The sequence below is a fragment of the Drosophila pseudoobscura genome, chromosome 3, assembly GCF_009870125.1.
Source record: "Drosophila pseudoobscura strain MV-25-SWS-2005 chromosome 3, UCI_Dpse_MV25, whole genome shotgun sequence".
In the NCBI taxonomy this organism is placed as follows: domain Eukaryota; kingdom Metazoa; phylum Arthropoda; class Insecta; order Diptera; family Drosophilidae; genus Drosophila; species Drosophila pseudoobscura.
In genome coordinates this window covers 12,245,620-12,272,787 of record NC_046680.1, presented here as the reverse complement: position 1 = coordinate 12,272,787, position 27,168 = coordinate 12,245,620, and the positions used below count along the sequence as shown (strand labels likewise).

General features: G+C 45.4%; 3 protein-coding genes across 5 annotated transcripts in view; 2 read left to right on the top strand and 1 right to left on the bottom strand.

Moving 5' to 3' along the window:
* The window catches only part of dpr1 (defective proboscis extension response 1), a 46,977-nt gene extending 22,320 nt beyond the window's left edge, over positions 1-24,657 (top strand). Inside the window, exons 2-8 of one of the 2 annotated variants that reach the window (XM_015184446.2) lie at positions 5,243-5,409; positions 13,226-13,303; positions 13,375-13,507; positions 20,404-20,523; positions 20,634-20,730; positions 21,974-22,071; positions 23,016-24,657. In XM_015184446.2, coding sequence (XP_015039932.2) covers positions 5,243-5,409; positions 13,226-13,303; positions 13,375-13,507; positions 20,404-20,523; positions 20,634-20,730; positions 21,974-22,071; positions 23,016-23,326 — 1,004 coding nt within the window. In that variant the 3' untranslated portion in view covers positions 23,327-24,657. Of the gene's footprint in view, positions 1-5,242; positions 5,410-13,225; positions 13,304-13,374; positions 13,508-20,403; positions 20,524-20,633; positions 20,731-21,970; positions 22,072-23,015 lie in introns of both variants that reach the window. The other variant, XM_002138490.3, reaches the window with a different exon arrangement.
* On the bottom strand, positions 7,083-9,742 carry LOC4804414 (E3 ubiquitin-protein ligase MARCH4). 2 transcript variants are annotated; one of them, XM_015184447.2, is made up of 6 exons: positions 9,583-9,732; positions 8,982-9,519; positions 8,218-8,352; positions 7,786-8,005; positions 7,665-7,726; positions 7,083-7,596 (listed from the first exon to the last, which is right to left on the bottom strand). In XM_015184447.2, exons 1-6 carry the CDS (start codon positions 9,599-9,601, stop codon positions 7,242-7,244), a joined length of 1,329 nt encoding a protein of 442 aa, XP_015039933.2. In that variant the 5' UTR covers positions 9,602-9,732; the 3' UTR covers positions 7,083-7,241. The 2 variants fall into 2 exon arrangements, with proteins under 2 accessions (XP_015039933.2, XP_001360982.4); XM_001360945.4 differs by having other exon boundaries at positions 7,087-7,596; positions 8,982-9,522; positions 9,583-9,742.
* A 1,092-nt stretch (positions 24,658-25,749) lies between the features above and the next one.
* On the top strand, positions 25,750-26,962 carry LOC6898483 (uncharacterized). The gene is made up of 2 exons (XM_002138489.3): positions 25,750-25,822; positions 25,877-26,962. The coding sequence occupies exons 1-2, from the start codon at positions 25,750-25,752 to the stop codon at positions 26,935-26,937; spliced, it is 1,134 nt and encodes a 377-aa protein (XP_002138525.3). The 3' UTR covers positions 26,938-26,962.
* Positions 26,963-27,168: the final 206 nt, after the last annotated feature.

Here is a 27,168-nt window from a genome sequence, read left to right as displayed (position 1 = left end):
TTGATTCCATGTAACAGAGCTCAGAATCAGTCACGACTGACCAGCCTTGCCCTAACTGTGTGGGAGTGTATCTGTGTGTATCGGCATATCAGCGGGTAATTAATCAACACTACGCACAGAATCGGCAGAGGGCCACTCGATAAGTTGTAGGATCCTAATAGAAGTGTCGTTTTCAGCTCTGACTGTTTCTGTCTCGCATATGCACAGTATCTCTAGCAACTCTCGTTACTCATACGCCTTGTTCTCCATTCGCATTCCCGCATTCTCATTGGCATTCGCGGCCATAATTTATGGGTTGGCAGGACGTCTAGGCCATAAATTAATTGTCGCGCCTAAGTGCGCACAGTGTCTGAGAGGGCTCACATCGACAGAACGGAGGCAAACTTAATAGAAAATTGCCAGCGCAGGACTCTTGCTTCGTTCTGCTGTTACAGCTCCTGTATATAGAGAGGGAGAGAAAGGGAGAGAGAGCGGGAAAGAGAAAGGGGGAGAGAGCGAGAGAGAGAGATGGGGGAAGTGAAATATGGCCACAGGCCAAATGCTGGCGAATGGCCTGCAATATGCCAATGATAATTGCTCGAACATTACACATACGCGCCGTGTGGTCGGTGCTTTACAGTTTCATCTGCGCCATTAAGTGTAATCAATTTTTCGAAAAGAAAAAGCGAGCGGTAGAGACAGAAAAAGACTTTTATTTGTGGCTTAACCAATATAGGATTGCATTTACAAACAATAAAGCAGCTGAAATTGTTTTCACAATTGCAGCAGAATCATCGGGAGGACGAGAGCGAGGTCCAATCGATTTCGATGATGAAGCACGCCCAACGTGTGGGATGCCAACAGCTAGAAAAGAAAATTCTGTTTTCCGATTAATGTCTGTATTTAAGCAAAGCACACTTTGTGTGGCCCGCACAGAGGACCTTCTGGTGCTGCTGAGGCTTCTGCTGAGTTCAGCTGAATTGACGCCCCGATGTGGGAACTTGCCAACGTCAGCAGCTGTGCCACTAGACAATGATTGTGTGTGTGTGCTTGTGGCCTGTGCTGGTGGCAGTGTCAACACACTGGAACCTCCAGCATGTGGTACGCTCAAGGAGCTATAGATATACGAGCACCTCATCTCCTTACTGATATCACCTCTGCGGGTGGCAGCCCTTTCTCTCACCTCTGATTGTGCACGAGCGTGAGCGGGAGCTTAAACCGATTTCAGATAATTTCTGAGTTTTACTTTCCATCTGTGAACGATCTCGTCGAACCGTTTACGAGACGCATCCGTCACTTGTAGCGTTTATCTGATTTCATTTCCGATTTTGGTTCATTTTTTATTGTCGATTTTTATTCGGGATTTTTCCATCTGCGTGACATGTGAGGCGCATGCAAATGTAAGCGGTGGGCGGTTTTGAAATGAGGGAGTTAATCTTTGCAACATTTTCATGGGTTTTTATGCTCATGGCAATGCGACATCGCTGAGGCGTTGTCTAGCGACAGCTTCTGGGATGTCAAGATTCGCAGCTTAAGGCATTTGATTGGCCAAGTTGTCGCCTCATTGTGAGTCATGGCAGCCTAGTTTTAATAGTTTCGCCAGATTTGTATGCGTATTTGTATTTAAGCATTCATGGAGGGCACATTACAGCCAGACTCCAACAGAAAAAAATAATCATAAATTCCAAATGTTTCACTAATAATGCCAACTGAGTGATGGAGCAGGGCAGGGCAGCGCAAGGCAGACATCGTTGCCCATAAAAATGGCGACGCTCGAAAAGGAACGTTTCCCCCAACCCAGACCATAGAGAAGGGAAGTTTGCTTTGTGGCTTACTCAACTGACATAAAAAACCCCCAAAAAAAAGGACCCAAGTGTAAGCCAAATCAGCTTTTTCCCATTTGGCTCCAGTTCTGACTACGTTGAGCATATTCAAATAGAACTTTGCTGATTGCACAGATGTGGGAATAGATGGCAAAAACTATGGAAAACACCGATCTCACGGCTTGGATTCATTCAAGAGTTGATTGTTTAAGGCTGCTTATTATGGGAGATATATGGCGATATTATGGCGATATAGTCACGTGCATTTGCTAATTTGGGATTTGCTCAAAATTATCATGTCGAATTTTGATTTTGATTGAATTTTCCCTTGCATCAAGAGCACGCAGCGTTGCGAGAGCAATTCGCTATACAAATATTTATAGCTGGTTGCCACTAAACGACCCGCTTAACGCCAAAACGGAAACACTTTCGAGCAAAATCGATAGTTCAGCATATATTTAAGGAAGCTCAAGCTGGCTCTGGCTCCATCACTCTCTTTCTCTGCAGCCCTCCCCTCCACTGTCGTCTAGACAGTTTTGTGCCAAGTCAAGCAGGACGAAGGAAGCCCTTGCTGAATGCACCGTCGACTGCCACTCTGCCACTTTGCCACTCAATGCCTCAGTGCGATGTCAGTGCAACTTAACCTTAAGTGCAAGGGATCATGAACAATCCAAAGGGGTTTCGACATTCCACTTGGCTTCAGTAAATATGCTTTGAGTGGAGACTCAATAGAGATTAACCAGCGAACAAATATTCACCTTCGACTGCATTTCACGCTCAATTAATATGCCCATCGGCTCAACAGTCAGTCATTCGTTTTTGAGGAAATTTGAGTTGAGGCCATTCGACGTGGATTACCTCCATAAATATTCATATGCCTGCCTCCCCAGAACCGCAACATTTTCCACCACATTAGCTAATTTTCGGGTTGAAAAGTCGACAAATATTTTTGGTCCTTCGACCGCCGACGAGGCTGCGGCGAGGCGAGGCGGGGCGGCGTTTGCCCATGCATCATGTCGGTTAGCGTTCGCGGGAGTGTTGAACACTTTTGATTAAGCGGCCGCCCAGAGCCCAGCCCAGCATCTGACGGCATCCAGCTGCTGTTTTGCTGTTCTGCCGTTCTAGTGCTCTGTCGTTATCAAATGTCACAGTGGGCCCAGGGCAAACAAGCAAACAGGCAAACAGCAAATTGGAGGCATCGACAGGCTGCTGTGGAAGGCATTCTCCGCCAGCCGCATCGTTAATTTTCACAGCATGAGCAAATTTTCCATGCATAAACTTAAAATTAGCACAAGCTTCCCCCGCAAACACAGCACACAAAACAGGACCAGCCCGAGCGGGAGTCAGCGAATTTGGGGATACATTTTTGGATCGAAATCTTTGCCGTTTAAGGCATAAATTGCATGCCCGCTGATAAACAATAAATTAAGTTCTGTTTCACGCCACCCCGGCTCCCGCTCAGTGAGTTCCCCACGCAATTCCACGCCGCTTATGTGCCACGCACGCATACGTGCAACATTGCTAAGCTAATTTAGCATAGCCTATTGGGGTATCTGTCCAGGGGTGGTGTTGAGGGCTGTGTAGTCCGGATGGGCGGTAGGGACTAGAGTATCAACGGCTCCGCTGTTAGGATAGTAATGAATAAGGGTTACGGAAATAATAATGACGAAACTATTGCGACCTGCACGCACCTGTTGAAATAATGATATGGCAATACTGAGGTATTCCTATGATAATTTTTGGATATACGAAATGAAGTGTTAACGCTAGCCAGCAGTTAATAATTATATCGCAAATGCTGTATAAAAAACACCACAAACGAATATTTTGTTGATCAAACAAGGTAAGAGCAGCTCCTATTCGTCAGGAGCTGCCAACTTTTTTCCGATGCTCTTCTTACATTATTATCTATGCCGAAATGTTTAGCATATTGCCAGAAGACGCAGTGCCGCACGTACGAAAATGTTGCGGGCGCGCATTAAATCTAACTTTGTGTTCAAATTTTTCAAACAAAAAAAGAAAAGTAAATCGCAGAATTTGTCATGACTTCAGCACCACCAGTGCCAGTGCCAGTGCCAAAACCATCCACCACACACCACCCTCGCCCCCATTGTGGCCCAACCACCAATGCCGCCTGCTGTGGTGGCGTCGATTCATGTTTTCACGTTTCTACGCATGTGGAAAAAGTTTGTGTATGTTTTGCAGCTCCCTTTTTGTGCATGTGCGTTGTGCGTGTGTCCCGGGAAAAGTTTTCACTTCTTTTTGGCGCGTGCGGAAACGGAAATGTGCAACAGCAGTTTTTCTCCTTCGGCAGGCGCTGGCTGGCGGGGGACCGTTTGATTCCTTACTGCCAGTCGGAGCTTAGCTTGGAGTTCGATAAACTGACGGCAGCAGGAACTCGAAACTCGTCTCGTCCCGTACCGCCTCATTCAATTACTCCTATTCCAGTTGGCTGCATGCGATCTACGGCGATTTGTTCGTAGCTTTGATGTGAGCAAAGTTATACCCTACTTTCAGCCCTGAGCCCCGTCTGCCCCTTTGTATTGTATTGATGAACTTATTCCGCCCCGTTTCATCTGCTCCTTGGCCGTTATCTAACTTGGCTTTTACTGACTGCTGCAGCCAACTTTTTGGCCCTGCATGGACAACTTTTATCGGCCATAAACTTGCCCAAAGGGCGTTGATAGCCGGAAAACCTCTTTGCTGTCATAATTAGCCCTTCGCTGTTGTTCCCGCAGAATAAAATATGTATGACTGTTCATATTAATATATGAATAACCGATCGGCAAAAGGTGTTCATCTCAGAAAGATCTCGGAACTCGTCCAACAATTTTAGCTAGCTGTCCTTTGTAATAATTCCACACACAGTCCACAAGTGGACTTTAAATTCTGATAATATTTTAGTGTGCTTTTTCTGGAAGCACGCATTGGTACACAAGAAATCTATTTGCATGGTTAAGCAAAGAAATTGATCTATTTTCAAGTTTTTTCCAGTGAAAACCCAGCACTTAAGTAGCAGTCCCGCTTCCATCAAACAAATGCCAAAAGAAATAAAAACCGAAATATAATTGTTTGTTGAGGATTTTTTGTGCTATATACCCGCACATATGTACATACACATATATGCCTCCGCCCCCCACTTATCCCCCGCTACATCCGTTTGTTGGTTTTCTGTTTTTGTGTGTTTTTTGAGCCGAGATTTTATGCGAATTTTATTACTTTTCAGTTTCAGTTAGGGCTTTGGATGCCACCGAAAGTTGTGGCCAGGCCTTTGGCCTTTTGGGGTCGGGGCATTTGAATGCTCCGCTAAAACCAACAATACAATACGTTTTCCCGTACGTATGTGCGAATGAAAATGGAAATAAATTTCCATTTGGCACAAGCTTTTATGCCGCAATGTATGCTACATCCCCCACCCTCTCGATCTGCTCTTCTTCCAGGCTACAGCGCTGCGATTGCCCCCACGCCGCCCACGACCACCACCACGACCATCTCGCCCTCGAATCTGCTGCCCTACTTCGACTTTGACGTGCCGCGCAACTTGACCGTAACCGTCGGCCAAACCGGCTTCCTACACTGCCGCGTGGAGCGGCTGGGTGATAAGGACGTAAGTATACTTCAACAAAAAATAACCTAGAACGTAAATCTATTGGTAAAATGTAGATTTTGAGATTCCCGCTGCTCTCTCTAAACATGTATTTTGTTATTTTATATTTTTTAAAAGATTGAAAACAACTTTGATGGATATTTATACATATATGCAAATCAAGTCAAAACAATTCCCATTTTTGCCCGATTTAGAATTAAGCAGAAGGAACATATGATACCTAGAAGCAATTCACAATATGTTCTTTGAGAAAACAATCGATATTTGAATGTTGCGGGGGCCTTAGAGTGACAAATTCCCTGGTGTATTTACCGATATTCTGAATTTCCCCATGATGGAAATCTTAAATTTTTGAAAATTGCCAGTTACTGAATACCAAGCCTCGATCTCTCTTTTTCTCCCAATAACTGTTCCATTGAAAGATAGTGAGATAAAACGGACGATGTGGTTTGGAAATAGCTCATATAGTGGTCTTTAGGTGGAAAGGAAATATACGGAGTGCAGGAATAGTATCGTGACGCGGAAGGTTTGCCTCGACTTACTATGAAAGGACTGTTTTATTAATGTTCCAATGAATAGTACGGAGATCGAATTATTGTAGTTTAATAATTATAACTCAAAGTACAATTTTAAAAAGTTAACTTACAATTCAAAGATTTTTCATCATTTCAATAGAGAGACAAACGCGGAGACCTACGGCAAGCGCATGAGCCAATAATAAAGGAATGAAAAAGAAAAAAGAGCCTATGGAAACTGAGCCAGATACTCTTAAATGAAAATTCCGCTTGGGATTTGCAGGTACTCAATCATTCGGACCGTGATTGCCTAAGCATTGGGGTCCACAGGCAAATGATTGAAGGACGCTGTGGGTGGTTAACCCTTCAGAACGAGCAGTAACGGTGCCAGGGCCTAATATGTCAACATGGTTAGGTGGGCGTCCGGCTCGTCCCCTGTTTAGCCCGGCTTAGCTCCTGGCCAGGCCATCCCATCCAGTCCCAGCCGCCGGCTCACAGTGGTCCAAAGTGGTGACAGTGCGTCCAATCATTCAAAATGCAAACACCGAACGGAGGTTCCCTTGACTCCATCCGGCCCTTGAACCAGTGTGCATTAGCAACCAGGACTCGTGCTGTTATTAGATGACGGCAGAGGTATAGAGGGGCAGATACGGAGGTGGAAGGAGAGAGGCTTAGACTAAATTACTGGGCGATTTGGAGGCTGCACTCGAGGGGGGGAGAAAAATTGCCAAACAAGACAGGCGACAACTGAGCAACGTCCTGTGGGTGTTGCCCCGTCACAGGCGTAGGCGTGGTCCTGGCCTTAACGAGTTTCCCCCCATGAACACACACACACACACACCCCGGCTAAAGGAAAATGACTAATTTATGAGCCATCAATCACGTGACTGCCTCTGCCATCAGGCATTTTGTGGCAGCCTCTACTGCCTCATGCCTCATGCCTCGTGCTGGTATCAGCTTTAATTTCCTCGCTTTGGGGGGCTGGTGGAGGAAGAGGTGAGACAGGAAGCGGAAGTTGTGCGGCTCGAAGGAAGCCGGGCAAAGGCAAAGTGCAGGCACCGACACGCACCACGCAACACGCACCACGTACCAAGCACCTTACAGCCACGAACAGAAACCGGAAGAGGAACTAGAACAGCAGCATCATCAGCTCCTGACTTAATTGAAGTCTGCTCGTTGGGAAAGTTCATTAAAAGCATTGAAACTACATTAAACAAATGACACGCATACACCGCCTTGCCACTTGCTCCTTTTCAGTGTCCGTCTATCTCCTTGGCTCTTGTCATTGCCCTTTTAGTTGCCGGCGCCTTCCGATGGCTACCCAGGACGATGATGCTCTTGGCTGGGCTGCTTCTCGGTCTTGCTCTCGCTCTCCCGGGCACTGGCGTCGGCAATCGATTCCACTGTGGCTGCAATGGCGGCCGCCAGCATAGCGCTCTCCATACGCTTGCCCCACTGACGGCCGGGACTGCTCTCAATCCCCTCCTCGCTGGAGGTTGTTGCCACAGGGGTCACTGCCGTGGGCGGCGCCAGCTCTTGCTGATCGTGATGGGTGATCATGGAGGCGGAGAGCGAGCCGGCGTCCATCGCCAAGTGTCGCAGGCGACTCGGATTCGGAAAGGGTCGCCGGTTCTCCAGAATCAGCTTGATGTCTCTGGCTGACTGCCACCAGCTGGAAGAAAGAGGAGGATATACGGTCGATATTTATGGAGTCGCTCTTGGGGTTACGGATTTCCTTACCGATACCAAGGCGTCACTTGGGACTTGACCAGCATAAAAATATTTGCAAAGTAAACGGTAACCTGTGGAAGACAGGGGCCGATTAGAGGCTAAGATTAGTACCCGCAAGAATCACTCTCACCGTCATGAACAGAAAGAAGAGCATCCAGGACTTCGTCCAGAGCTTGCTCATAGCCCAGGACTGGTTGTTCATGGCATAGTACTGGATGCCTACCAGCAGGGTGCCGATGATCCCAAAGGCGACCAAAGTGAGCAGCGAGAACATCTGGCAGTCCTCCTGCAGGGCCCGGCGGCTCATGGCCCGCGAATACCAAATTCGCAGCGACTGCAGACAGGAGTACCTACATCAAGAGGGAGAATGCATAATCACAATCAAAAACAGCATCAGAGTCGGAATCAGAGTCCCAGTAAACCACTGACAAAGACAGGGCTTGCAATTAGCAGGAGGGAAAAGGAAAAGCCAACTCAGCGGCAGCTCAGCTGATTAAAACGCTTTGGAGCTGTGAGCCGAGTGCGTCTTTGATCTCCTGCTGCTGCTGCTCCTTCCACTTACCGCAGAGTCTGCTCCGTGTTGTACTGGAACTGGCAGAGTTCACATAACGTGCAGTGCGAGGTGCTAATCCAGCGCTCCAGGCATTGCACATGGACATATGTCAGGGAGCCCTTGCACAAACAGGGCGACACCAGTCTGCAAACAAGTCGGAATGAAAACATCAGCAGTGTGTGCGGCAGTTTACTCGTAGAGAAGCAAGAACAGGAAGTCGGCGGACGAGTGTGGGTGGGTGTGGGTGTGTGTGTGTGGGGTTGTGTAAACAGCGCCAACAATGAAAAATCAGGGGATTAAAAGACGGCGAACCAGCGAGATAAGCGCCTGCCAAGAGAAAGAGAGACAGAGAAAGAGAGAGGCAGGAATCGCGAATAAAGGAGCCAAGGGGCAGGAAGGGCTACGTGCAGTGTTAATTTTAATAATTAAAATAAATTCACATTTGCTCGTTGGTCGTTCGCTAAATGCATTAAATGTCATGCAATTAATTTTTTGCACAATTTGCGGCTGCTCAAACGTAATTAAATGGAAGTGGATATACCCTGGATATGCACAGCGGGAGCAGGGTATACAAGGTACACCATTAACTCGATAGATATCGTTTTGACAGATACTCCCCCGTTAACCCATTTGGAGTATACCTACAAAAAAAAAACCAACAAATATCCCCCAAATGACAGAGCCCTACAGGGTGAGCCCCTTTATCTCTGTCCTGGCACACGTCGTTGATAGATAAATAAATAGATAGGCCTTTATAACCAAGGGCTACTCACTGTTCGGGATTATCGCCGTTATGACAAATACGACAGACGAGCGAGCCCAGCGAGGACATTGACTCACTGGAGGCAGACACTTCGTTGCCGAGGTTGTTGCACTGTGTGGCCTCGTCGACGACGTGACGCAATGTGGCAAACGGTTCCGCAATCGTGGACATGGGTGTGGCGTAGGCCGAGCTGGTGGCAGCTGCCAGGGCAGCCTCGGTGCTGGCCAAGAGACGGCCAACGCTCTCATGTGGCACCCGCTGGAACTGGACACGTGGCTTGAAGCCCAGCGACATGGAGCAGGCATTTTCCGGCTCCCGTGGCAGCTCCACATCCTTTTGAAAATCTTTTCCGAATTCATTTTCGCCCTCGATTTTTGTATCCTTGTCCGCAACGCTAGGTTCCATAAGCTCCTGCCTGGCACTGATGCGGCTCCCCACAATGATCATGCCCGGCGGCGTATCATCGGCGCTGCTCGAGGACAGTGCACCCTCGAGCTCCTGCTCTAGGGTCGTGTCCTGTTTGAGGTCACCAGCAGTAACGGTGGTCTCTACTGTAGAGAGAGGGAACGGATAGTATCTCATCTCAGACAGTACCCCACGCTCACACTCACCAATCTTCTCGCACTCCATTACTCTTTAGAAAATCCTTTAGGTAGTTCGGTCCAAAAATAATTATACCAAAAATTTTAACACATTGTCTGTTTAAAATTGAGAATGCTTTAGCTATCGTTTCTATGCTTTTGCTATGAGATAAATTCAGCTTTTGAAGTGTAGCTCACGGAATGCTTCCTGATTCCAGGAAATACTTACCGAAAGTCATCTACAACTGTAGGGGATTTAACTCCATATCGATCCCCATTCCCGCCAGAATCAATATATATATATAGTATATCATCCCTGCATCCCTTTTTCGGACGGTCCCTAATGGAGGCAGTTATGCATGCGCTGGCTGAAAAACAAACTTGTCCTCGGGCTAAGCGCAAACATTAATTGTAATTGACAGACTGGAACCGCGCCCTGTCAGTGCCCTCGAAGACATGCCTTCCCATTGCCCGCACTGGCACCCAGTTCTGAGTCCTGCCCCATCCTCCGTTCTCTAGGAGAGGGCTGCATCCATAAACTCAAAATTGAAAGTGTAACAGTTACGGCAAATAACTTTGCCGGCGCTTGGCTTCCATTGTGCGCCACTCCGCTCCAAGGCGGAGTGTAATTTATGCCCGTGCCGTTAGTTCGTTAGCCCGGGCCCCCCTCCAACACCCGATCACCACCCTTTTGGCTGTGTGGGAGGTAGTCTGATATTACCATATCAACGGGCACTCCACCTCCCGCCTCCGTGATGGGCCCTCGCTGGTTTGCATTTTTCGCCTTTTTTTTTAGCTGCCCTTGCTGGAAGCCGCCCGGAATCCGCTTGTTCAACTTGACTTCACAGGATTGTCCATTCACTGTTGATTTATTACGCACCGAGTGCCGCCAACATTTTCATAAACGCTTCATGGCGCTACATCAGCGAACATGAGCACGAGCAATTTACTCTTGTAATACCAACAACAACAAAAACAGCAGAAAAACAACAAAGAAAAAGCTTATATTAAACAAAGTTTTAGGCCTTCTGGAAAGGCAGTGAACCCTTTTTAATGCCAGTATACGGAAGACAACCTTCATGCCCCATCGAAACAACACAATGCCCTGAAAGGAAAAACGAGTCAAAATCTGTTTACAACTCTGTTTACAAACTGATCCAAAAAAATTGCCATTGAAGTCTTCATCTGGCAACTGTCGCTGTCGCCCCTGGCGGAAGGGAAGAATTTAATTTGTACGAGTATTGAGTTCATTAAGTGGATGCGAAGTAATTTGCCAATTGGAATCTTTTTCGTGCGAACCGCATGGGAATCGAGTCGATTTTCCGTTCATTTTCGCACCATTTCCTAAGCTCGGACAAAGCCAGTGGCTGGCTGTGCTGTAACAAACTAACAACTGAAACTGCAACAGCAACTGCAAGTGAAACTATTTTTTGGCTCTGTCAAGTGGGGTTGGGTCCAAAGTCTTTTGGCTAGAGACGCAGAAAATGCGTCAGCGAAGTTTTTAATGTATTTTCGCCAAGTTTTCCACACGCTCGCCCAAACCATCACACAGACATACAAACAGCGGAAACTTCTTTCATTTTCCAGTGCTGTTAGATGACAGAAAAACAAAAAGAAAGTAAGAGTCAGAGTCAGGAGGCAGGAAGCAGGAGGCACGCAAAGCGAAAGTTTTTGGCCGCACAGCGCTCAGCCACAACGAACACAAAGTGTTAAATAATATAAAACTATGCTTGTGGTATTTATTTAAACCTAAAGACATTACGGAAATTATACCCAGAGCAAAGTTTCCCTCCACTCACGGGAATTCAGCAACTCGGAGATTGGGGATCCAGCTTGACAGGGGATCTGGCTTTACCTGAGCAGGGCTTTAGTCGTCTCTCGTCTGGGGTTGGAAAACTTTTCACTTTTGATTTCTGCAGATTCCAGCGACAAAATGAAATATTTAAGGGCAACGGGCCTGGAATATCAATGGGACCTTTTCCTAGAACTTTTTTATTGCGACTGAAATGGCTGCTGCAACTATTGATTTGCTATCGGATAGTTATTTAGTGTGTGCCACATCCCTTTTTAGCAGTTAATTTCGAGCTCACTTTATGGCATTGCTCATACGCAGTGTGGGCCGGCGACAATTGTCCGATGGAACGAAATGAAATGGGTAAATCTGTGGCACAACAATGATAGCCAGGATTGGAGCGATTTAATTTACATCTGGACAGGCCAGGGCACGCCAGGACATCGGCTATGGGCATAAAAGCGACAGCACATAAAAGTTTTACAAGCGAATGATTTTTATTTTTACGTATTACGTGACCCGCCTGCAATGGGTGCTGATTCCGAAACGAATGAATTTATTAGAGTGCCAATCCTTTGCTTCTAGCCCCGAGTCCGAGCCCGAATGCGGATTTGGCACATAGTTGAATGGTTTACTTTTAAGATGACTTTTGGCTTTGGCAAAAGCCAAGCCCACGGGGCTGAGCAATTAAGTTTATTAATGAGGCAGCATATTTTCAACTTTAATGTTGACAGCCAGCAAACATTTAAAGTTCGCAGGGACAGAGGGTAGAGCAGAGACGGGGCTGGGGACAAAACTTTTGCAATGTAATTAAAATTGAGTATCACAATAGCCGGGAACAACGGAAACAACGAGGACAAGAACTAAGGTCATCAAATAAATTGGCAACAATGTGCCGAAAAGGGCACACAAAAGTGTGCCAGGGCTCGATGTCGATGCCGGGCCGCAAAACGAAATCTTGGCCCAGTACAGGGAGAGACACACACAAAATCATGGTTAATGGCTTTCCCCAAAAGATTTTCCAGCTAAGGGCGAAGGCCAAGGCGCTGGGCAATCAAATGAAAATGTAATTCAAGGAATAATAAAAATGCTTCCAAATAAAGGCTGAAAATGGCGTCAAAGCTGTCTCATTGCTTGCCTTTCTTTCGATTTTCCCATTTCCACCATTTCTCCGATTCCATTTTGGTCAAAAGGATTGAAGGCTATTTGAAACAATTGAAAATTGCGCTGAGACAGGCAGCTTGGACGACATTTGGCATTCGACTGACTCACCGAGTGACCTTTCAACTAGTCGTCTGGCTTAAACAGTAGCCAATTGTTAGGGCCAATTTATATGACGGTCTCTGAGAGCGTCTTTCATTTCCGGGTAACGTGGCGCATACGCGCGCGCTGGTCCTTTCACGCTCTAATGTACACGGATTATGCTCGGCAACTTTTCGTGGTTGTTCTTCCCGTCCTTTGTCTCTCCTTTGGTGCCTGTGCGTTGTTTGTTTGTTGATTAAATGCCAGAAACAAAAAGCAAAATGTTAAAGATTATCCAGAGCCAGGAGCAGGCGGCAGGCGGCAGGCGGCAAGCGGCAAGAAGACACCAAGAAAAAATGAGCGGAAAAGAAAACTTTACGCTTTGTTTTTCATTTTACCCACCTCATCCTCGTCCTCGTCTTGTTCCTGTGTCTACCGCCGTCCCTCTTCTTTAAGTGGTGTGAATAGCAACAGCGGAAGACACAATCCGCAAAAAAAGACACATGGGAGGGGAAAAACTTTTAAGTGCGGAATTTGTAATGCTCCCCGAACTCGGAACTTCGCCGAGGCGTAAGCAATGTAACTGAGGAAAGCACTTCATGGCAATTTTCTGTTCTGTTGTTCCTGTTCACGTTCTAGGTCTCCTGGATACGCAAACGTGATCTGCATATACTCACCGCCGGCGGCACAACCTATACATCTGATCAGCGTTTCCAGGTGAGTTCTACCCGATAGGGGAGTACGACTACCTTAATATTGGATTAAAATGTTTTCTTTTCTATGTACAGGTCCTGCGACCTGATGGCTCGGCCAATTGGACTCTGCAAATAAAGTATCCCCAGCCGCGCGACTCGGGGGTCTACGAGTGCCAGATCAACACGGAGCCCAAGATGTCCTTGTCGTACACCTTCAATGTTGTGGGTGAGTAGCCGCCCCGCCCACAGTCAGGGCTTTCCATATGAAGGTTGCCCTTCTCAGTCCGCTATTGATGTGTGATCCTCCAAAATGCATTGGAGCATATCTTTGCCTCCTAGCCTCGCCTTGGGGACCCACAAGGCAGCATAATAAGTGCACAAGTATCCCCTTAAGGCCCACATTTGTTGCATAATATTATCCTTGAAATGTGTGTCAGCCTTTGATTATAATCAGAACTTTTTACATTACCAAACACCCAATCGAAAGAGCATGTAACGAGGGGAAAACTCTCTCAAAACTGGTCACAAACCACTGAAGTGATTACTTTTATGTGTTACGAGAGAATGCTTCATCCCGACCACTATTACATGTACTCTGGAAGTTCCAGCTTGCCAGGCAGATTTTAGGAGCTTAAGGAAGCCATACAATATGCATGTTATATGCCCCTCAGTAGTTACCCCTCTCTGCACGTGTGTGGCCCGCTTTTAACTGGTTTCTGGGGCGTCTTCTCCAGCTCGTGATTATAAAATTTTCAATTCGATTATGTGCAAATTGGACTGCCGAGCAGCCGAGCAGTTGAAGACGCTGCTGCTGCTGTTAAGGGGATATGAGATTATGTGAAAGCTCTTTATGGACATTACTTACCTCTGGGTATTGTAATTAGTTTGCACTCAACTTGGGGCTGAGGTCTCACACATTGTGCCCTTGCCTCGTCAGCAGTTCTGGATGGATACCCAGTCATTGCATGGCCTTTTAGAAGATCTTTGGGACGACCCAAGCTGACGGCATCTGTGAACCAACCTTTGTGGCTTTTTCGGTGCATTTTTATCGAATTTTGTATTAGCAAAATGCATTTAGCTAAAAGCTTCTGGTGCGGAAGAGTGCCCCCAATGAGCTTATTTGATCTCTGATTTCCCCCGCCCCACGTCCTTCTCCCAGTACTCGAACTTGTGTGTATGCATGGATGTTGTTTTAGCCACATGGACAAGCGACTTTCGGCCAGAATAAAATGCTTTGGTCAGCTCTGACTCGGTTATGAATCTTTTAGTGCTGGCAGGAATACGAAAGAGAGCTTTGCATATAAGTTTACACGCATACTAAACCAACAGCAGACCCTTGACAGACTGGCAAACCCAACATCAAGCCAGACCCACTCATGGGTAGAGACACATAGAAGTCATAAATATTACATTTGCGGAAATGCAAATGACTGCCAAACTGGTGCATATGAGTATATACGAATGTGTATAAGTCTATGTGCACCCATGGTAGGTGTATTCCCAGAGCTTCCTTCCACGTTCGCACTCATTTGAATGCCCAAAAAGAAGTGTGCATATACTCGTACGAGTAAAATATTCGACATGCCACTCATGCGGAAACAGCAAACAGCAGGTCAGTGCTGCACAGTGGTGTGCGAACAAACCGAATAGGGAGGCATTTTAGGTGAAACTCCTTCAATTGCATGCAAAAGATACATTTAATGGGATTCAACTAGCGTTTAACAGTGTGCCAGAACAGTTGTACAGAACCTCCGGTAAATCGAAAAACGATAGAAAAGATATTCAAAAATGTATGTCCGAGTATGTCCTCAAGGGGAATTTCTTGCAGTGGCATCTTCATTTGCAGTGGCAAATGAAATCAAAAGAATATGAGGATATAATACGATTTTTTCACTCTATATATATTCGATGGTCATTCGATGAAATTTCCACTTTGAAACTGATTTTTCTGCTCTCATTTCTTACTGACTAAAAACTCCACTAATGTGCATTTATATGTGTGCGCAATTTGACACTCTAGTGGTTCCACTGTGCGGTGTCTGGTGCCATTGTCGCGTTGCAAACAAGTTTGTTGTTATGCCAGAAATTTTTTATGCGCTTATGCAAATAAAAAATTGCACTAAAAATTCCATAAATTTGTGTTTTTTCCCACTCTTCTGCTGCTTCTTTTCGACGCCACTGAAATTCTATTACACGCCCGTCAGTCAGAGGAGTGTGCGGGAACACAGTGTGGAGAGACAGTGGGGCAGGGGCAAGACTCCAAGAATGATACACAAAATAGCGCCAGGCTGACCAGCGCATCATAAACATAAATCGCCTCCGCCCACGCCCCCGCCGTCGGTTCTGTACTGGGCCTCCTCTTCCGTCCTGGCAGCCATATTTTTGACATTTTAATGCAAGAGCAGCCGCCCGCTCCATTGCTTAAATTACCAACTTTATGTTCTCGACTCTGAGACTCTCAGAGTGTGATGCCGGGGTAGGGGTAGCCCCACCTAGGTGCTACAGAGGAGGGAATGTTTATATGCCGCCAGATATGTAGCTGGAGACGACCCCCTCGTCCTCGATTTAATTTCGAATTTAAGGCAAATTACCAAACGCGCTGATAAAGTGAGCAAATTGTAAATTAAATTATGTGTCCCTGCACCAGTCCCACTCAAACTGAGCGACAGCGGCTGGCAGACTGACAGTGACAGTACCAGGACAAGGACAAGGACAAATATAGTGAGAAACAAGGAGAAGGTAGAACGAAACTCGAAGCTTTTGATACTCTAACTGATTAAAGTTTACAAAAACAGTTTAAGACCATATGAATTCAACCTCGTATGAGAGTCAGCTTCCGGTATCGTTGAAAGTTTCTTAGATAAATATAAGTGCTCGACTGCAAGGTATTGGCTTATTCGTAATACTCTCTGGAAGAGTAAACTCGTATTAAGAAAAAGAAAGGTGTTGTTGTGCTTCTGGAAAAATTTGTTTACCAGCGCGAATGTAATCAAGCGTAAGCGCTACCTTCCTTAGTTAAGGATGATTTGGAGGGGGGAAGGGTTGGGGGATTTGGTTGAGACTTCTTGGAAGAGGGGAGCGACTGGAAGGAAAAGCGAAAAACAAATTGCAAAAGGCAACGCAGAGTGAAAAAATAGAGAGAGAGCGGGGTATTGAAGGCAATCTGAATACGTGGCTGACGAGATGGAGATGAAAAGTAGATGGCTCATTTCGGACTTGATAAAGCAAAACTCTGCTGATGCTGCTACTCCTCCTCCAAACCGACCTGTTCCTCAGATGTCCTAAAATGCTTCTGCGATGCTGTTGACATTACCAGCAGGCAAATTGCATGCAATCAAGCGCACGTAATAATCCCAGCTATGGCCAGAGGTAGGAGTAGTCACTGCTTCATTTTCCATACTTTCTGCATGACAGCATATCAGGGAGTAGAATAGGTCCAATCAATGGTAAATTTCATAAGATAAATCCTTTTACGTACCAAAAATTTATCGGGATCGCAAGTCTCTCCCGTGAATAAGCACATAATTGCGGCTTATAGAAACCCATTGAGTGACATTGCCAAAAACAAAGAATTTTTTCAATATTCTGTGAGAGGAGGCTCAGGGGTGTCTTGCGGCTAAAAAACAACAGCTAAGAATATGCTGGCAATTTTGATGATGCACCGAGCTGAAAACACCTTTGCCAGTTGAAGGATTTGTTCCTGCATGCAAAATGGTACGTAATATAAGGCGAGCAACTTTAGGGGATACGAAACTTCTTCCATTTGTGGATACTTCAGCCTGAAATGCTCGAAGGGGGATAATGAATTTTTTTAAATACTTGTGTTGCATAATCCAACAGTAGAAGCAAGAGCTTTGTCAGGAGCAGCAGGTCCGGACAATTTTCCCGACAATCAAATGTTTTACTTCCCATTTCGTTCATTTGCTCCTCAAATTACATTCTCCGTCGAATGCCTAGACCAAAAAATGCCCCAATGATAAATTACTGAGATATTGCACAGCGGAATAGCAGAGGCAGATACTTAAAGAGAGAGAGAGAAAGAAAGAAGGAGAGAGAGAAAGAGGAAATGATTAATGTCTCTGCAGTATCGTCGAATTATTAATAATAATAATAATCACAACAATGGGGGATACCAAATAGGCTTGGAAAGGGACTCGGGCCATGATGATGATGTTTTGGGCATTTTCATTTTGCCATTGTTGGGATGGGTGGTAACGGGAATGGAAATGGAAGTGGCACTGGGACTGGGATTGAGCCGGATCTGGACAGGCAAATAAGAATTGAATGGAGTGGATTCATCTAAGGAGGAGAAAGACACACAAATACTTCATCAATTGTGCTGCTGGCAATGCGGCTGACTTTTACAAATTGAATTTGTTTATTTGATTTGACAATTAGTTCCGAGCAATTGGAGCGCCACAAAAAATTGCTTCCAATTAATTGTTCTCCAGAATTTAAAGACTTAACAATTTAATGCCTACAGATCCTTTTCGCCCCAGTTCGGAATGGTTATTCGGGCAATAAATACTCAGATGTTGTTACATGTGTACAAACATGCATCAACATTGCTGAAGGGTAATAAATTTTTACAGCCCTTACAGCAGGCAGCATTGAGAGTAAGGATACCCGGGAGCTAGGCTGCAACGCTCCTCGGTCTCGGTCTGGCCCCAAAAAGTATGCCATGTCGGGGCCCGGGCTTGTGCAAAGTTCATTGCTCTAAATGTTTATGGCCATATAGGCTTATGCGCATTTTATGCGCGAAATCAAGAAAAATGAAAATGCATTCGCCTCCATCTCCGCCTTCTGCATCTGCTCTTCTTTCCAAGTTCCTATTTTCCGCTTTCTGCTGCGGCTGCACAAAAATATTCCAGGGCCTCACTGCTACTGAGCCTGGGCCGAAGCCGACGTCGTCCTGACTCCGTGTGTAAACAAGACTCAGTAAGGACTTTGTTTGCTCTGAGATCCAGGAACAGGAACAGATACATGCACAGTCGTTCCGACTTTGGCATGCAGCCAGCAGTAGACTTTGCAATTTTTTTTGGCAACTGTGGGGTCAACTGTGGCCGTGTCTAATGAAAACTTCAAACAGCTGTGGGTCTGGCCAGAATCGTGGGCCTAGAATCGGCTGGCCATAATGCAGCTCCTCATTCATAATGCAGCTCACCAATTGCCGGGAACACTTAATCTAATTATAGTTAAATAAGCAATTTCCTTTGGGGAGATCCACGCCACTGCACGCCGTGGCCATGCAGCAAACTGCTCGCATTTATGTTCCCTGTCAGCAGGTAGGGCATTAGGCAGCAGGAGGAGTCTTAGCCAGAGCCAGAGTCGAGAGATGGAGCCATTCCTGCCGCATGCGGGCATCCACATATATTCACACCTGACCCAACCACACCCACACCCTGCCACAGCACCCGTGCTTCTCGTGGGAACCACAAGCGCGTTGTCAGCTGCATGTGTGCGGCAATAATTTTCCCAGCCATTCCTGTCTGCCTTTTGTTGGGGTTGCCAGAAGTCATAGACGGTTAGCTTTCGCTGCCACAATTGTTTTGCCAGGTACAACAACCATCAGAAGCAGCAGCTGCCACGGGGTTGGGGAAACAACAACAACAAAAAAAACAACAGTGTGTCATACTCAGCGCTTTTCTCTAGAGTGGAGCGAAGCGAGTCCTCTGCGGGTCTATAAAACAGCCAGATAATCGTCCAGCGTGTTCGAATTCCATTTGGGGTTTGTTCTCGTTCTCCCCTTCATTTTGTTATGCCTTTGTTCGCCCTTCTTTGTTTCGAGGATGTGTAGTACTTTTTCCACTTGGCATTTCATTTAGATTAACATTTTTGGGACCCAGTCTGATCTACCATTCCCACTCACACTCCATCATTCACACACACGCACGCACACAACACCTGATTTAAAGGCGAAATGCTAATTTGATTTTATTATATATTTTGTTGAGCTGAAAATGGAGGAAAGCGCACTTCTTAAATGAATAAAAGTACTTCTTGATCCAGTTAGTTACTGACACTACTTTAGATATATTGAATCAATTGTTAATACGAAGCCTATATACCCCCTGGCAATAATACCCTGGGCTCTATGAGAAGCGCACCTTTTGAGTTCATGCAAAGTATGAAACAATTTTGCAACATATTTATGTATGTGGTATTTCGCAAAAAGATTTTTTCAAGCTTTCAAAATTCGTTTTTTTCGCTCAGTTCTGCCACACGATTGAATGGCAGGCAGCGGCAGCCCCCACAGCAAAGCTTAGCCACATCAATGCGTGCGTGCATGTGTGTATGCCGCAGGAGTCCTATGTACAGATGTTCCAGTTGCAATACCAGCTCCCCTGCTCCCTCTCTCTCTGATCCCCCGCCTATCCCCACGGTGCTGCAATTTATTTCCACAGGCTTTGCGGTTGTTTAGGACCTGCGAAAGTTTTTCCTCTTGCCAGTTTACGAGACGAGAGTGAAAGTGGAACAGCAATGGAAGAGTTGCTGTTTGTTCTCCATTCCCGTTTGCTCCTCGCTGATATTTAGCACTTGCATTAGAGGTAGAGGGAGGGCTGTGTTGGGGAATAGGATGAAATGAGGGAAGTCGATGGCAGAGACGTTTTCCATTAAGGCAACTGTCAGCAATCATAAGCTTTAAGGAAAAAATCGCATTTCAAAGCCGTCCACGAGGATTTTTCCCAATTGAAATCATTGACGCTGGGAACAACAAAAGGCACTTCAATGTTGACATTTTGATTTTGGCTTCAAATGGAATAGAAACGAAATTCACGGCACTTTCTCTTAGACGATTCCACAGAGATAGCAGAAGGAAGAAAAGATGCGCAGTGCAGGTAGTACCACGGGGCGTATGACTGTCTTTTATATGGCATAACAAAAGCTTATCGCCAGCATAATAGAGACACGCTTCTGTGTAATAAAGTAGGGCCCATCCCCAACGTTCTCCCTTACCTCACACCCACACACACACTCACACTCAGAAAAACGCGCACTTGGACGTTATCATTAACATTATTATTATTATCATTGTTACGAGACGGAACCTGCCTTTGTCTGTTGGCAACTTAAGTGACTTTTTGTTCTCTTTCGCTTTTTGTTTGGCTCTTTTTTTTGCAGAACTCAAGGCGGAAATCTTTGGGCCAAGAGATCTGATGGTGAAGACAGGCAGCGACATTAACCTAACCTGTAAAATTATGCAGGGACCCCACGAGCTGGGCAACATATTCTGGTACAAAGGTGCGTATGCGTAATGAACCTCTGTCGCAGCATAATGTGGCATCCGCACCTCATTCGCACAATTCAATTTGCTTTTCAACTCTCTCTCTTTCTCTTCCTCTGCATTCCAGGCAGCGAAATGCTCGATGGCAAAGGCGAGAATGAAATTGACAGCTCCATGGCCCGCATCCGCGTCGAGGATGATTGGTCGGACGGCCTGACTTCGAGGTATGTAACGACTCTCCCATCATTACATACAAACGTGCAAATGTGTGCCGAGCATTTCAGTTATGTTGAATTAAAATGCCGCTTCACTTAATTACGGCCAGAACCAACCAGAAACCAAAACCAGCTATCCAGACAGTCGAAGCGGGAATTTAAAGCCAACATGGCCGTGTTCTCTCCTCTTGACACAGGAAGAGACACGGACTCCGACTTTGAATGACATTTTAAGGCCAAAGCGAAGGACAAGTGTAGGCTGGAGGACTGTCTGACTGTCCTCCTATTGCTGTGTAAACAGGGTTTTCAAGAGGTAACCTGTGCTGGGCCTGGGCCTGTCAGCAGGGTCTATAAAGAGGGTGCTACTTCAGCTTACTTTCAAGCCAGACCCCGAGGAGAACTCCATGAATGTTTCAGATGAAATGATGATACTGAAGACCCAAAAGATTTGTGGTTCGATTGGTTAGCATATCTCCGAACATGAAGATGTAGTAGCATCTGCAGAAGTTACATTACAACGCACTCCTAATAGCAATTTAATACCTTGCATAGAGGTATTTACTGAACACCTTGGACCCCAAACATAAGCTATTTTTGAAACACGTTTAACAGAAAAATTTATCCCTTTAATGGATACCCAGGACGTAGTTTTTCTTTTACTGTGAGTATCGCTGGGTTACACTTGGGAGGGTATTACCGTAGTGCGGCTTTTTGGCTTCCATCCCATCCTCACCGGAGGATGCTTGAGTTAGCCGTGTGTGACTTTTAATTTGCTTTAATGAAAGTCAGAGCAGTAGCCAGAGATGGAGCCAGAATTGGAGTCACAGAAGGAGGACGAGTAAATGCAAAAGTCGGGGGTGCAGTTGATGGTTCCTCGGCTCTCACTGCAGGCCCCCAGATCATTGCCCATTTATGCTGTTAACTAACGGCCCAGACGACCATAAAATGCAGGTGCAGATGACAGAGATGGAAGGAGTTTGAACAAAACAGAGAAAGAGAAACTGAGAGGGCGTGGAAAAAAGGGCTTATGGTTAGGTTACTCGGAATTAGAGCCAGTCGTGGAGGAAGCAGCTCGACACACATTATGCCATCGCATAAAGTAGCAAAAGTTTTTGTATTTTTTTCAAGCCCTTTAACGTTTATTCCACCTGCATTCCCCCGCTGACATTCATTTTCTCTATGTTTCTCTTCTCGTTTTCGTTTTCCTTTCTCCGTTTCTCTTTTCCCTTCTCCGTTTCTCTCCGCGAAGCAGATTAAAAATCAAGCACGCCATGCCCGGCGATACTGGCAACTACACCTGTGTGCCCACGGTGGCGAAAACCTCGAGCGTCTATGTGCACGTAATTATTGGTAAGAGTAAGGGCGGTGCATCCCCCCATCCCCCTAATCACCTAACCATATATGCATCTGTGTGCCTGTGCTGTCAGAGAGTTTTGCATGTTTATGATGGGAACTGGAAGTTGCCTGTTAGCGGCAATGCCGGAACATTCGCTATTTGTAATGCCAATTGCAGGATGATCAGGATAATGCAGGGTCGGAGCATTACAGTAATTGCATTGCAGCAAAGTCAGCAAGAAAATTTCTAGGTTCACTCCGGAGAGCGGTACATTTCAGAGTCAGAGTCTAAGAGCAGATCGTTTATTGAAATATAACTATTTTCATGAAATTTATCCAAATCGGATGATTATGGCGAAGGATATACAGGGAATACAGGGAATGTATATATGCTACAGCATTTAAAAGGGTATGTTATGTAGAGGGATCGGTGCTCTGGAGCCATCTTGATGCATATTATTCTTTCTGATTCTTCCGCCTGTTTGTATTTGTGCAGCAGCACGGAAATTATTTCTAGCTGCAGCTTTAGCCATCGGAAAAGTTTGTAGCAAGTGCTGGGGCCAATAACATGTGATGCTCTCAGAGCGGGATGACGATGATGGCGTAGGAGGGAGGGTGGGGGTCTGACGGATTTATTGGAGCAACTTGTGTGCTCAAGAGCTCATCGAAAACTGTAACAACTTGGGCAGCCCCATGTTGTTCTTTGGGGCAAACAGGAACTCCATGCATGCAAACTGAAGTCCTTGGTTTCTTTCGGAGGATAAAGAAATACATACATATAAAGAGAAGGGCAGATCGTGTGTGTATGTGTGTGTGGCTCCGTCAGTGGTAATCAGCGGGCCGGAAGCGGAATCTTCTTTGTGTCTGGCTTATTGAATTACCAATTAACCGATGAACTAAAAAGGCTTTCCCTTTCAACTGTTCCCATGTGTCATTTTCTTTGTTTGTTTTTCGCGCAGGCGAACACCCGGCGGCTATGCAACATAACTCGAGCAGCAACAGCAACAGCTTTTACTGCGGCATCTGCTGTATGCTGCTTAGCATTGTTTCCTGCTGCCTGCAGCATTGGTACGAGTCCGGGAGTGGATATGTCTCAACAACGGCGATGCCAAGTACGGGTTCGGTGTTCAATTTCCCCCGGCATGCAACGTTGCAAACAAGAGGAACTGGAGTCACGAGAACAGCAGTATCGACAACGGCAGCAGTGGCAGCTGCTCCAACTAGCAACATGTTGCGAGCACGCCCGGCGGCGGCTCAGTGCATGAGATGAAGGAATAATCAACACGCCGGTGAGGCAAAACAGGAATCAGCAGAACACTAAAAAGGCAAACACACATACAAGCACCACGCCCACATTCAAGGTGATTTAATTTCTGTTTTGGGCGCGGTAAGGTCTGAGTTGGCTCATGAAATAGTATTTATTAATGTCTAAGATGATGAGTGCACGTAGTTTAAAAAGATAACGTATTATCCGATATGCGATGTTATAGCAACATGCGAATGGAAAGACAAGGGAAGGGAGGGAAATGAAGCCAGAAGCTGGGAAACCCTGAGCCCTTCATCTGGCACTGGAAAAACCTAACCATTTTCCGTGGATTATCAGAATCTAGTTCAATGTTTATAGAGAATAAACAAGAAACGATGTAATACAAATTAAAGTTTTGTGCGATTCGTTATGATTTTACTGGCCAGTGATCGATAGCAACGATCGATAATTCATAGTCGACTATAGAATCGATATAAATGTCACATCATTAACTAGAGGAAAATCTATTTAAAATTTCTGAAAACCGATTATTTTTGTCTTTTTGTGAGTACCGTTAATCAGCTACCGATATACAATTTTCGATGCCTGTTAATACTTTCAAAAATAATTTCCGAGCATCTAAATGTGATTTGTTCTTACATTGATTGTAGTGAATTGATATCGGACGGACGATGTTGAGAGAATCGGTATCACACAGCGGGTAACCGTTTGCACTTGATAATCGACAACAATTATCGACTATAGATCATCGATTACCCACTACCGATCACTGCCATCAGATCATCGTTGGCACACCCGTAGCTAAGTTTTCCAACACACACTCTCATTACGAAATAAGACTTACTAGCTATAAATATGCTTCGAACACGAACCCGAACCCCAACCACAACCCCTCCGTGGAGCTCTTCCGTTGAACCTCCCCGCCTTCTATGGAACATCGAACTGCCAATAAACCCACACTGGACGCGTACACAAAACTCTGTAGACCACACTGTACGAAGCTATTCGATTGAAATCTGCTGTAAATAATTGCCATTCAACAGAGTAGTTACTCAAGAGTACTTCAAAGCAGCACTCATCCGATTATTTCGTTTTCAAATAACGCTCCCGGTTGCTTTGCACATTTATCAGTTTTAGGTATTAGCTCTGGATAAGTACGAGCATGTATTGTAAGTATGTATAGCCGGTAAGCCGATAAGCTAGTGGAGTGGAGAAACATTTCATTCATTCCACTCGTTCAGCACTCCAACATTATGAACAAAGCCTTGTTTATCATGGACCCAATTGTCGGAGAGACTCGTTTAATTGTATATAATTAGTTTTGGAAAAAAAAAGAGATAGAAACAACAACAGAAACATTAAAAAATAAATATAATATAGGATACATAACTGCAATGGATAATTGTGCTTATCGATTGTTAATTGATACGAATACGATAACGAAGGGATAACGGTCAGGGGCAGTGTAAATAAATTGATTATTAGACAAAAACTGTAATTTTAATTAACTCTTAGCCACAAAGATACAAGTACGACTCGAATAGTCTGTAAGCGGCACATCAGAGAATCCAAAATGTCAAAAACCACACACATAACTTAATTCTCCAAAGATAACCAGAGAATCCAGAGAACATCCGAAACAAAGAGTTCATATAAGAGATGACAGAGTTAGCTAAATTAAATACGGTTACAACATATTGTATATAGTATGAATGGATTTTGCATTATCAAAACTGGCATGGAACTTATCCAAAGACACGGACGCCACTCCCAAGGGTGCGTCCCCATAGATGTTTAGGCTAAGGTCTGTCCCTGAGTGCAAACAATAACGAAACCATAGCGACAAAATACGACATGTATTGCAACTATAAGTATATCTTCATCTACATATAAACCAGGTACTCTATATACCCGTAAATACCGTATATGTGTGTTTGTGTGTGTATCTACACATTCATCTACATATAGGAATGTTTAACACAGCCACACAAAGACGAAATGAAATGATGAAATAAAATTATGATTTAGAAAATTTAATAAATTTTAGAGCTTGTCTTTTTCTGGGTCTGCCTGTCCTAATGGGGTTTTTAATGACACAGTTTTAATCATTCAGTGTTTCACAGCGAGATAACCGAACCGGTTCATCTACTTACTCGTAGATTGGGAAATAACGCGTTCATTGACTCGAATTTGTTTAAATGTGTCTTAAATTTGACTAAATTATTCAAATCAATGCGATGGCTGGCAGTTGCCAGTTTTCATGATTCTGAAGATGCTGATGTCTGTCTGTCAAAAATTTATTTAATTGCAATTTTTACCCAGTCCAAATTAGGGGAGACATTTTTTTACCGTTCTTGCCATATGTATAAATAAACCCAGAGACGAGTGACCACATTTTAGTCCGTCTTAGGTCCAGATCTTAGAACATGTTGCAGCTTTCAATGGATCGAAGCTTAACACTGCTGCTGTTGCTGGGTCTTTTCGCCAGTCTAGAGGCAGGTGTGTGCTCTCCTCTGAAAATTCTCCCAGGTGGATAAACCTCTCATTTTACAGCCCCATCTCCGCGGAACGAAGAAAGTAAGAGAAGCCAGCCGGAGAAGTTGGTTCGTGTCTACAGCATCAACGAGGAGCAGTATAAAAGAGTTCTCCAGCTGACCCAAGGAAATAATGTCATTTCCGAGGGGAGACTAATCAACGGAGGCTTTGCCACGGTCAGTGACAGCCTCAGCTCCGGCTGGAATTCTCTGCTCCGTATCGTGGGGCTCACCACGCTGAGCAAGGCCGACGAGGCGTCCAGGGTCGGTTTCGATGGCCAGCCCCTGTGCGTGATCAGATCGAGGGAGGACGCTCCCAGAGAGGAGGGGTCTCCCCGCCGCTCGGGCAAGGCCATTTCAGCCACCGATGCCGAGGAAGAGGAAGAGTCGGCTATCGACTGCATTGTAGTGCTCAAGAAGGATACTGACTTTGAGCTGCCGACTCAAGATCCCCACCAGAATTGGTCAGAGACAGAGCCACAATCGGCGGTTGTTCTTCCAGTGGAGCACATTGAGAAAGTGGAGGAACAAATGGAGTTGGATATAACTACCGAAGCACCCCCGAAATCCAGGTCCAAGTCGAAGAAACAGGATATTAGCAGTGAATACACGCCTAACAGCTCCGAAGATCAATCCGAAGTGCCACGCCAATATGGGGCTGGTTATCCATTACCACCACCACCGCAATACGGAGCCTATTCACCTTATGGTGGTTACCCATACAGTCCCTACAGCCCCCAGTCTTATGGTCCGCAGACATATGCTCCCTATGCGCAGTCTCCTTATCCCCCACAGCTACCCTTTGGCCCGCAGCAACCCTTTGGTCTACAACAACCATTCGGTGGGCAGTCACCGATCGGAAGTCCTTACTACCCTCAGCCGTACTATGGACAGCCCTCACCCAATCCCTATACTCCCTACTCCTACTTCGAGCAGCCTCAAGCCATAAATGAGGTGGAGAAAGCGACGGCCGAGGATGATCAGGACGAAGATGAGGACTCCTATGAAGTGGAAGATGACAACGAATACGGCTATGATAAAAAGTCTATGATCTATTATAAGAAAGTGTATGTTAATTAACTATTTTTAAATAAAATTGTTTACATTTAAACGGAAAAGTTATTCAATTGGTTTTGATAATTGTTTTGGGACTGCTGGGATTGAAACCTACTGAAAGAATCTCCCAGCAACAGATTGGTTTTTTCACTAATTGAACAATCGTCTATAACTATAACTGGGTTGGGAAAGTTATAAACAAGAACATTATCGTCCCATCAACCAGACGAGTGAAACGATTCATGTTTTGTCCAA